The 12,394-nt window shown below is 41.1% G+C and overlaps 1 protein-coding gene across 2 annotated transcripts in view; it reads right to left on the bottom strand.

Annotated features, from left to right (window-relative positions):
- The window catches only part of MYLK3 (myosin light chain kinase 3), a 22,380-nt gene extending 9,986 nt beyond the window's left edge, over positions 1-12,394 (bottom strand). Inside the window, exons 1-7 of one of the 2 annotated variants that reach the window (XM_074881399.1) lie at positions 11,757-12,394; positions 9,303-9,368; positions 8,222-8,312; positions 6,487-6,925; positions 3,098-3,669; positions 1,306-1,411; positions 84-177 (exon numbers count right to left, since the gene is read on the bottom strand). In XM_074881399.1, coding sequence (XP_074737500.1) covers positions 84-177; positions 1,306-1,411; positions 3,098-3,669; positions 6,487-6,925; positions 8,222-8,312; positions 9,303-9,368; positions 11,757-12,269 — 1,881 coding nt within the window. In that variant the 5' untranslated portion in view covers positions 12,270-12,394. The remainder of the gene's footprint in view (positions 1-83; positions 178-1,305; positions 1,412-3,097; positions 3,670-6,486; positions 6,926-8,221; positions 8,313-9,302; positions 9,369-11,756) is intronic. The other variant, XM_074881400.1, reaches the window with a different exon arrangement.

The following is a 12,394-nucleotide window of genomic DNA, read 5'->3' as shown; positions in this document are numbered from 1 at the left end:
GTTCAGGGAAGTGATGTTTAAGGTGCTTGCAACACGGGCTGGGTTTAAAGCCTGCTCACTTGGGTTCACAGCAACATAGTTACCCTCTCTCTTGCTCCTTTCACTTTTATGATTTTGGCTGCCAGGTTGAGACCAGTTGATATTTCCGTGCACTTGTGAACTTGCCCAAAACGCCCCCTGTTGATACCAAGGAAAAGATGGGAAACAGGTTTAGCACAGCTCACCGCAGAAACTTTCATACAACTATTCTTATCGTTGATTAAAAATAGCACAGTACAAAGTGAACAGAATCAGGTGGCCAGCAGCATGAATCTCCTCTTTCTCTCAGCTTATGAAGGATTAGTTTTATCTTTCCAGCCAGTTGTTCAATGCTTACATTAAAATATTATGCCTCCTTCGTATTACTACATTTCACTGCGGTATGATGACCTGATGATATTCTTTTTCGGTTCTGTAACTGTACCCACTTGCTGTCCTTCAGTGATGCGTTAGTGGATATATTAACAAGGATATTTCTGTCCTGATCTCATAACTTGTTAAATAAGACCAGTAACTGTAGCTACTCCACAGACTGCATTTCTTGCATGTTGTAAATTCTCCCCGATGTCACCCAGATACGTTAATACCCCTTGGGATGATTTCTAAACATCATCTTCTCTGCTATTGCATCATATTGCTTATAGTTATTAAGCCATATTTGTACTTGGATCAATGTGCAAATCAAACCTTCTTGTCAGATAAGTAGGGATACAAGAATACAAAGACTAAAGCAGCTGCAGACTTCCTATGAATTAAAACTAAACATAAGGTCAAAATAATTATAACTTCTCCCTTAGTTTTCTTTAATGCACAGTTCAGCATGGAAAAAAGATTTTGGAGGCTGCCTGACCTAATGGGCTTTGCTGACTTCAAATGCTCCAAATCTGTCTGCCTAAAGGGTACAGGTGTTTCTCACGACACCAGCTGTGGCCAGGATTAATGTAACAAATGCAAAAAAGTCATCCAAGATGACAGTCAGGCATCTGAAAATGGAACTAGGGCAGAAACCAGTCATCTAAGGTACTTCACCACACACACACCAAAAATCAACAGAAGGTTGATACAAGGAACCCTGCAACTATGATAGCCCAAAAAGTCTCAAGGATGAACCTGCTCACTCTGGCTGCAGTGAGCTTGTTCCCGTCTCACCCACACGCACCCTGGAGCTGTCTAAAGAAGACAGCTCTAGCTCTCCAGCTAACTGCATTTCTCCATGCCTTCCTTAGCTACCAACAGCAGTACAGCATTAGGGACAGCGATACTTACCCCCCCAGTACTTCATGATGACACACTGAGTAGCATGTTGTCACCTCTGTTTGCTTGACACTCACTATGCGATGTTCAAAAGGAGCCGGAGGAGAAGGGCTGTCATCTAAAGAGGAGACAAGCTGGTCATTGAGGTGTTTCTGCACACATCGCTGCACTCTATCACCTCCCTCACACCAATGATGCCAATTCACAGGACATGCACATCACCTTGTTGTGTTTCCTAAGTGTAATGAGAAGTTTCAACTACTTTCTATGCTCCCAGTATCCACAGCTCCACAAAACCATACTCTTGTGCTCCCCCCACGTCCAGCATTGCTGTTCCTGAAGGGATGAACCCAGTTTCCCAGACTGGTATTGCTGATGCAGCCCTCGGTGCTTCTGTGAGGCTCTAAGGGAGAAGCACTGGGGCCAACACAAACACCCAGACAAGCCAGCCTCCGACTGCTGCCAGTGCAAACACTCAGAACTTTATACTAAAGCACACTGCCCTCTCTCCCATCTTTTCTCTTTGCTTCATGTTCCTCTGCCACACCATCATTTTTTCTTCTGGAATTCTGACAAGCAGTGAAGTATCTGGATAACATTCAGCATGCAATTCCTTTGCTATTTTTAGAGTGGCATGCAAGTAAAATAACCATTGCATTTGCAGCTAGCCATAAGAAGGGAGGTGCTGAAAATATCCAAAAACCACTCTGTTACTTCAAGTGAGGGACTTTTATTGCTAACACCCTTTTACAGAACTGAGAATAGGATCCCACCTCCTGAATCTCAAGCATATATTTTTCAAACACAGTAAACCCACTGGACACCTTCAGAAGGTCAACATTTAGGCATTAACAGAAGAGGTCACTTGAAAAAAAATACTTGGAACTTTGGAAAAAGTTACATTTGATCTTTTAATCATTGTATAGCAGCTGGAAAGACCAACACAAAAACACAGCCCTGATAAATGATGACAGTTATTGGTAAAATCAGGAAATTTCTCCTAGCAGCAAGATTTTTGCAGACAATGTCCAGGTTAAAGCTGCAAACATTAACATTACAGCTATTAAGTTTAATCAGTTTGTGGGAAACTAAATCAGTTAACGATGATACACTTAATGTCCAAGTTTTTCTAGGGTAAGGCTTCCATAAACCCATTTTTGCTGTCCCCCATTCAAAGCAATTCTACAGTTAATCTCCAGATATCTTGGGCTGCGATTTAACCTCATCTCCAGCCACTGCTGAGAAAGCCAGATCCAGGTCAGGACATCTACGCATGTATGTACGTTCTGGGACATACATGTATTTATGCTGCCAGGAGAGAGTACTCTCTGAAACAACGTGATCAAGTGTTCACACAGTAACTGAGAAGAGATCTATGGCCAATAACATAACAAAGACCACAGCAAGATACTCCTCCTGAAATATTTTGCTGCTCACTGGATCTCTAGTCCATAGTTGCTAAAGCATACCTGATTTGCATACTCTATCTTAAGGAATAAATGCTTAATGTAAAGCAAACCAATTTTTTCAAAATTACTCATACTTCTCATTACATATATTCTTTACCCAATTTTATTTTAAAGAAACTTTTTTTTTCCCAAAACACACTTTAGAAGAAAAATTACTATTAAAAGAATTTGTACAAATGTTAATTTGCACATTATTTACGTAGTCAGAGATACCCATGGCAAAATGCTCTTGAACTGTAAAACACGGGTGGTCTGCTGAGCACTGCCCCAGCTATTATTGTATATATAACACAGGAGTAGCAGAAAGTCCTCAATGTAAGTTTCCAGCAACTTACCGATGATCATTTCATCCTGTATGGGAAGCTCTTTGCAAGCTTCCAATGATTTAGTCTTCTCTGTTGCCATTCCAGTGCACTGACGAGCATCATTTTCACTTCTCCCTGAAGATGCAGACTCAGACTCTTTCCTCTCAGAGTTGGTATCTGTCAGGGATTCTTCTGCTTTTGCTGTTTCTTGATGGTTTTTCACTTCTACCCCCACATCCTTCATAGGCTCCTTTGCAGAGGTATTCTGTGAGGTTATGGGCTTCCATTTTAATTCTGATTTCTCTTCAGCCTTTTTACCTGGTTTGGGCTTGCTCAATAATGGCTGTTGCTTCCCTGTCTGAAGTGCAAGTCCATTTTGCTTATTGTCCCCTTTCACTTCTTGATTTGGCTCAGTGCTGATGTTTTTAGGACTCTGTTGAAGTTTTAATTTGTCAGGCAGCTGTTTGACTCCTTCCACTTCTGCTGGTGTGGAGGATACGGATCTTACTTTGGGACTTTTAGCTCTGTGATCATTAAACTTTCCTTCCTTGGTCATCTCAATCTTTTCTTTCATTTCAGACATATGTACATTGATGGATATCCTGCAGAGCAAGCAGTTGACATGTTATGCAAATGACTAGCTTTGCTTTTGTAAGTTTGTGGGGAAGAAAATCTATAAGCTTCCAAAACCAAATTTCTACAGTATGAAAGAAATCTAACTCTACCAATCCTCTTCAGAAATACTCACAACACTAAGTGAAGTGCACCAAAAAGCATGCTGATGCTTTTTCGGTGTCCTCATCTGCATATATGCCTGCTTTCTGCTGAACACAAAACGTCTCACACTGCAAAGCGTTAATCCCACATTTGAAAGCTTACCCACTTTTTGCAGCTATTACAGTTGGTCTAACAAAATACCACTCATCTGGCCAGAGAAGGTGTAGTGAATGCTTTCACAAATTACAGACTGATTATCTAAATGGCTGACTGCTCACATGGCTCTACAGATCCAAAGGTTTGCATCCATCTCAGTCCTCTTCCAGCTGGCTGACTTGAACACTCAAACATGTGTGTTTGGGTTCTGATGGGACAGCATTCTTTCCACAGCTTTCTGTTAAAAATGTAACTTTCATAAACTCTCTCACTCCATCAATACTATTTTCCTTGGCACTCTGATGATTTTTTTTTTCCCCTCGTGTCGCCTAAAAAGATTATGGGTTAAAAACTATATGCTACTACAATCCATCAAAGACATTGTGTGATAACTTTTGAGTCAACCGTTACTGCTCCAACTGTCATGAGCACACAGTCTGATTTCAGTGAGACTGAATTGAAACTTTGAAAGTTCTAAAGTAGATTTTATACAGCAGCAGTAAAGAATATTTCTGATGTCTAGGAGAGAATGTACCTAATTTCTTCAAAAGTTACCGCCTCTTTTGCTGAAGCAAAAGACGTTATAAAAGAAAATGTTTCTGCTTTTGCATAACAAGAGTCTGAACTTTCTCATTTTCAGCACCTTTAACACCCTTGAGTTGTGCTATGAATCTAAGCTCACTGGAGTGAGCTACCAGAGCAGCTGAACACAACTCTGAGCAAACACTTCCACTGCTATCTAGACAAGCCTGAGCTCGGCAGGACTCTTGGGCATTTCTCCAAGCAGGGGAACAGTGTGTTCTTTTGACACTGCTGTGTGGGCTTACAGACTTCATTAAAAGTTGCATTCATTTTAGAGAGGCATTTACCATCCTCATTTGACTTCACACACAAAAGCATAATCTGTGCAGGACGGCTCCAGCTTCCCCTGGGGTTTACTCTAGGTTCTGCCTTGCAGTTATCTGCCCGCCTCCCTCCTCCCCAAACCAAAGTCTTTGGGGCTCAGACAACCCCTGTCCAAACCAACCAGCTGCGTCAGAAGCTGCTGCCTATCTCCAAGTTCACCACCTGGCACATCATGATCAACCAGCACTGACTTCTAAGGGGTAACAGCAACTGTTCCTCCACTGCTTCACAAACACCTTGAGCCATCCTCAAAGCACCGTACAGGCAGAGCCTCCACAGCAGAGCTCCGGCAGGCAGCTGGGATGGACCCACTCCAGCTGGTGAAGGACAGTGCCTACAGCCCACCAGCCAGAGCCTAAAACCTACAGGGAAAGCACAGGGAGGTCCCTCTGGCTTTAGTGTTGTTACAGCCACCAGCTGGGAGGTAACAATGAATGTTTCAATAGAGGCCACAGTAGTGAAGGCTTCTACCTTCTCCTGCCACATCCTTACACTCAGCCTCTTACAAGAAAAATATCCCAGTGTGCCAGTCTTCACAATGACCCCTTTCCCTCATGTGCAGGCATCAGGACAACTTTCAATCATTTTGATAATTTATTTGTCATTCACTTTCTTTTTTTAGAAAAAAAAAGATAAAAAAGAAGAGTCCTGTAATCCCAGCAGACACCCTTTGCACAGAAGGATTTAAGTGTCCCCTCTATATTCACAAGTACCGCTACAAATTCGAAGTTTTCAAATTAAAGTACACATACACAGAAGTATTGTTATGTTCTTGTCAGGGCTTCAGACACCGATTTGTACACATGAAAAATGGGGAAATTCCACACAAAGTAACATACGTATATATGTGCGTGTATATGTGAGTGTGTCTATCACTCATATGTACACACATACACATATATAAACAATTTTATATCCACCAACCCAGACAGAGAAGGCATGGCAGTTAAAATCTGCCACAGAATTTCCATCTGTTGGCATTTGGTTGGTAAGGGTTTTTTGGTTGTGGGTTGTCATTGTGTGTGGCTTTTTTAAATTTAAATAAATGGAATGAAAATCAAATCCTAAATAAATAATTCAAAAGGAAATGGATTATGAAAGACATATTACAAGATACCTATGAGGAAAAGATTAGGCTAATTGTTCATTTATTAATCTCTATCTGGTCATATCTTTAGGTGACCAAAGCATAAAACATACCCACAAAACCACTGAGGACAGCAAACTAAACAAGTTGTTTGGTTTTGTCATATACTAGTAAATATCTCAAATCCCTTCCCCCCCAGTTATAGAAACAGAGGAGTTGGAAAGGACTGAGTGGTTTATAAATGTCCAACTAATCTAGCTATACTAGAGTGGTCACCTTTCTATCTCTCACAGACAGAAGCTTCAATCATATAAAAAAAATCTCCCATACATCTAGCCCTCTGACTCCTTGGCTTCACAGAAATTTACACAGAGCCCTTGCTGCTTTGAGTTTTTTGCCTTAACCATTGGTAAGGTCTCACGACTCCTATCCTAGCAGGGCTATTTTCCCCCTGGACCATGCTCAACAGGAGCTGCCTCCTTTAATGACCTGGCCTTTGTTTTTTTCATTCTAACACGTGAAATGGTTTCAGATCACACAGAAAGGCCATTACCTGGTTCGTGTCACCTCACACCCTGTGTCAGATATAGCCCGGGTTGTGGAGGGCACAGCTTCCCGAGATGCCGCACTCGACGATGGAGGTTTGTTTTCATACTTTCTGAGTTTCTCATGAACAAGTGGCCTGTGGCACTCATCTAGGCGTGGGACTCTGTCCGTATCATGTGCTTTAGCAGGAACATTTTGGTTGCCTACATGATCTTGATTTACGAAGGGAAGACCGTTGTGTTGATTCAAAGCTTTGACACCAACGTCCTTTTGCTGTTGACAGCTCTTAGAGCTGTGTGTTTTGCCAGCACCTTCTACTACTTGCTGCTGCGCTGTCCTCTCTTTAACTTGGGGTTTGGAGTCAGCTTTGTGGGCTACAGCACTAGAAGCACTCACCTTCTCACATGCTCCCTTGTTTTCATCCAGCTTTTTCCCACTTTTTGTCTCTGAATAAAATAAGCCATTAATAAAACTATCCTTGACAAAAGTGACAGCAAAACAGAGAGGCAATGAAGTAACCCACCATTCAAACTAACCTATGCAGTTATGTACATCCGAAAAGGTAGCAAGAAACCCCCCAAAATGTTTAAAAACCTTACACCAGCAGGCTTGAGACAGCCATTATTAATGTTCCTGGCTTAATCAGAGGTTTAACTGCTCTGCTGGCTTTCCAGCAGTGTTACAGATTTAATTTGGATTTCCATAAAGCAAACAGAAGACCTGCATGGCTCAAGCTCACCGCATCTAAAATCTGAAATCACTCTGCGGGCAAATATAACGGGTAGTTCAGGCACTGCAGATCCATTCAGAAGCCCGCTGAACCTGACACACCCTCTACCTGATCAGAGGGGCAGAGACACACTGAGCAAGACTCCAAGGGACACTGGGGCTTGAGACACTGGCTCTTGCATTTTCCACAAAAGGACAAGAAGGTTCTTCAGCAGCTTCTTGTGACAATGGTTGTGAATATTAGCAGTGAAAATTTCTAGGGTAACTTCTTTCAGGATTCAGCATGCACAGGTCACTGGCAATCAAGGTTAGTTAACAATCCTAAGTAGCTTTTGAGCCAGAATTGTGACTGTCAGCTTTATTTTTATCACTTCCTAAATGATGAAGCTAGAAGGGGGATTGCCCATAAATTTAAAGGATTCACTGACAGTTTGAAGACAACAGCATGACAGGGCCTGCTCAACATCATGTTCACCCTTGTTGCAACTCCACAGGCATCAATAATGGACGCAACAGGGCAATGCCCTGACAGATGCATCCTAAATAGGAATCTAGCCCTGACATGGCAATGAAACTTGCTGACCAAAAAAAGATATTCCCAATGTCAACATGTCCCTTTTTCAAAGAGGGGGAGGAGGGAGGGATGGTTCAGATGTGTTAAGGGAAAATAATTTATGAAGTTTGTTATGTGATATTGCCACAACCTTCGTGATATCTCCAAACAAGTATGGCTCAATTCAGCTCACTGTAATTCCAAAGCAAAAGAACTGCAGCCAAACAAAGGTGCTGCTTTTAGTTTCTTGATCTTCTAGCATTTTGTGGGGTTTGAGCTGGGGGACAGATCGTCTTGCAGAAGAGGTGAAAACAACTCTATTTTCCCAGTAATGGTGGACAAAGTTACTCAGTTACATTTGAGTAATTCAGGTAGTGGGAAATAGCAGGCTATTAATTTCCAGTTTGTCTGCTGCACATTCTAGAGTCAAAGCTTGTAGCATGCCTGGAGTGATACATACCTTCCAGAGGATTCTTGCTTTCAGTTTGGGTTCCTCTGTTACTAAGCACATGCTTAGGTTTTGCACCACTCTCCTCAGGCTTATCTTTGGCCTAAAAATGACAAGGGAACACAAGAATAGCAGTTATGGCCAAGAGTATTTCCCACTAGGTTCCTTCAACTATGTAGGTATTCAGACTCTGTAAAATGAACACTAACACCTCTGGTCTTCTGGATTTTTAGTTACTGCTGTGTTTACTCCCTCCTTCCAGTCTCTCCCTGCTTTTTCACACAGGCATACTTCTAAAACAAGACAACACCGAGTAATATATTAGCTCACTGCTTTCCAAAAGTTTGACTGTCAGAGATTTTTGCCTCCTGTCCTCTTTACTCATATTGATTAAAAACCATGACGTGTGAAACATAAGAGAGATTAGAAAAAGATGACACTGTATTTGTCTTGCCTTTTGGCTGGTGACTGAAAGATAAACAATGTCTCTGAAGATATCGTTAATATATTTGTCTCAAGGCATCTAAAGATTCATAATCTGAGCTATGATAGAGGTGATACCAAAAAAGAGCCTCTAGCTTTATGGTAACTCTTGTGTATGTACTTGACATTACACGTGTCACCTTTGGCATGGTTAAAAAGTGACTTTCGACTTTTAGAAGCAGATTTTTATTTTCAAGCAAATTTCTTCCTCCAATTAAGAAAGCACAGAAGAGGGATATTTTGTAATAGCACCACTAAACACTTCATACAGTAATACATCTGAAATCAAATTAAAACTAAATAACTAATATTTAGCAAAAAGCATTACATAAAAATAGGAAAAGGTGTTAACATTTTTGGTTGGCATATAGTTAAAATCTAGTGATAAGCAGCCTCCTATCTTTATCTCTACAAGCAAATAAGCAACATTTAAAATATTTCTGCAGATAACCCTGATTAACAAGATTGCTGCAAATCAGCCCCTTCATCTGTTAGTAAAAGCAGTTAAGGATTTCATGCTCCAACCATATAGATTCCACAACAGAGCCCTCTCACATCCCCCTTCCCAAAAACCAAAACACCCAGAGTAAAAGTAGTAAAAAATAATTACCATCTTTATTACAGCTCTAAGCAAACCCGCAACAATGACCAGAGGGAACATTATTCTTGCAAAATCCTACGTGCAAAGAAAGCCTTGGATAAGTGACAGTTTAAGGTTTTTCCGTGTTTGGTTTTTAAGTAAGAAGTTTGAGGTTTGGATCCTATGGAGCTCAATTCATAGTCTTTTATTAATTTGACTCCAACCCTGCAAAACTTCTCCCATAAGCATTTCCATGGTATCCCTGGAATGCTGTCATACCATCAACAAACAGCTTCACCCAGAAATGAAAACATGACCTCCCCACTCCCATTCCGTATCCAGTAACCTTGCACTAAGCCAGCTCCACGATAAGCAGCAGCACACTATTACAAAACAGCAAACGTTGGAAACAAGGTAGCTAATTCTTTTTGTGTGCAACCCCTGTGCAAGCGTGGAGCTCTTTGGACATGTCTATACTGCTATCACAAAACAGGCTGTTAAAACTAAACCAAAGGTAGTACACGGCTCAGCGCAAGCTAATTTGGTTTTAAATTTACCTGTGTTTTGCTCCACGTTACCCCAGCTAGGTCACGTACATATGCTTCCTCACTAATTCAAGCCTAGGTCAAATATCACTCAGCAGCCTGTGATCAAAATACAGACATATCTTAAGGTCTTACAACTGACCTTATGCTCCAATTTCAAAAACTGTTCATAGCCAGAAACAACAAAGAGAACAATGATGGTCATATTGCAAAACTGGAGTTAGTCATAAAACTCTCTGCTTGCCCAATACATATTGCCTGTTCTACAACAGAGGCAGTGGTTAGAGCCTGGGACACAGACCTCCACCCCATCTTAGCCCATTAGGTCACCAACAGCAGGTCATTTCACATCTCCATCCACCTATCCATAACACTTGGATGAAGTTCTGACCTCCTTCAATCTCTTCTTCTGCAAACACTGATGAGGAGGCAGTGCATAGTAGCTACCTGACAACTAGTTCTGACAGTACGCTAAGAGTCCATGTGAAACATTCCTTCAGTATCCCTCACATCACCTCCCTTTTATTTACATCCCTCCTCACTGCTTTTTTTTCACTTAGAAACTGACAGTCTGGAAACTAAATTAGTTTATCACCTTTATACTGATCTTCACCTGGCCACTGACATACTGTGCACTGTCAATTCAGGTCAAGGTGTAAATCCTGCAGAGGACCATATTTGTCTCCAGGCATTTTGCAGTGACTGCAGGCAATAACTTGTAGCAATACAGCTTTAACCAAAATGTATCAAACTCTTCCATTTCTCCAAAAATCTGTAGAACTGAAATGGGAACTGCAAGCAAGTACAAGCTTCATCTCTATCCAGAATTAAGATTGATGCCTAATGTATGATTTGTTGTCCTCAACACTAATGGAAGCTCTCTATAAATTCTTCTCTCTCCTAACAGTCTAGCTCACTTGTCAGCCTCTGTCACTTGAAAAGGGAGACCAGGAGAGCACTCGAAGCCTAAGAAGGTACACTAGCACCTAGCATTGCCCTGTTCTTGTAAAAGTTTAGGTGTACCTTCCACCAAAACATGCTGCAGTTTTGGTGAAAAATATTTGGATTAAGATGCCAGTGGACTTTTTCATTTGAGCTAAGTCCTCCTTACCACAATCACACCTCTACATACAAGGAGATTCTTGGAATGAACAAACCTATTCCACTGTTGCAGTTTCTCCCCACTTCTTCCCCACTGTGGGATACAAGCCATAGTGAAAACCAAGAACTCCATTAGCTAAAAATAATTCCTGATGCCTGTATTTATAAAACCACAGTTAATCAAAACACCATATCAACTACATACTGGTCTTACCTGTTCCTCACTCATTGTCCTCAATAATTAAGAAATGCTTAGGAACTTGCAAACACAAGAACTATTTGATCTGAGGAGTGAACAATGTTGATGGAGTTGGTAAAGTCACAGTTCAATCATTAAGATGTAGTTAAAGACAACTTAGATGTCTAAGGACACATACATCTGCTCAGTAATATCACCATAAATCAGCACAGGTTTTAGTAACTGGCGTTGTGTTCAGAGTTCATGATCAATCAAGAAAATAGAAGCTTCTTCCAACAAAAAATGCTCCCAGTATGTTACTCAATTTTTACTGGGGCCTCAATTTGGTCACTAATTTGAATGACGTTGCTGATCTTCAAAAGCGCTGGTAGAAGCCGAATTTCCTGTTACAGTACCAATCTACTCCTTTATAGGATTGCCTGGCACGCTTTGAGAACCTCAGACATAAAACTGCAAGGCGTGTTTTGAGCCTTGGTCTCTGCCTTAAGAGCCTTTCAATTCAAAGGTCACAGCAATAACCTGTAACAGCAATACTGAAAGGAAAACCTGAATTATACATCATGCAAGAAATCAGTAGGAGAGCTTAAAGCCCTGCTACATCATCAAGAAAAATACACAGAACAGTAAAACAAAACCAACCTCAAGAAGGATTTCCAGCAGACTCCCCTTCTTCCAGGGCACAATGCCTTTGAGAATAAAATCCACTACTTTAGAATTTTTTAATACTTCTCCCACAAATGTAATAACTTTATCCAGTGTATCAACTCTTTTCTCTATCTTTGCCAGCCTCTCCTTATGCTTCAAGGCATCTAGCTGGGCAGCTTTCATCAATTTCAACACTTCTGAGCATATGCTCTGGATATCAGCCTGGTTAGTACTGTCCGATACCTTTAGGCCTTTTTTCATTGCATCTGTCTCATCAGGAGCTGCTCGGGATACTGTTAGCTTGTTAATGCCTTTTTCGACATCGTCAATGCCTTTGTTAACTCTCTGCAGTTTGTCTGTCAGATCTTCTTGGAAATGCAACAGTTTGTCCATCTTTTCATTCAAGAGATTCAGTTTTTTGTCCATCATACTTAAATTGTTCATTTTTGGAGGCTGTAACTTTGACAGGCCATTTCCCTCTGCAAGGTCCAGGCTACCCGCAGACATTCTGTCCAGACAGCAGGATGTCAGATAGATTAGATTGGCTTTTCATTAGCCATAAATTAGAAAATGAGGGTCTGAAAGTTCATCTTCTTTACCTATTCCTATACCAGACAACCTCACTTATTGGA

This window comes from Strix uralensis, chromosome 12 (genome assembly GCF_047716275.1).
Source record: "Strix uralensis isolate ZFMK-TIS-50842 chromosome 12, bStrUra1, whole genome shotgun sequence".
Taxonomy (NCBI): Eukaryota; Metazoa; Chordata; class Aves; order Strigiformes; family Strigidae; genus Strix; species Strix uralensis.
Note: the sequence above shows the minus strand (reverse complement) of the source record. Positions and strands in the feature narration are given on the sequence as shown.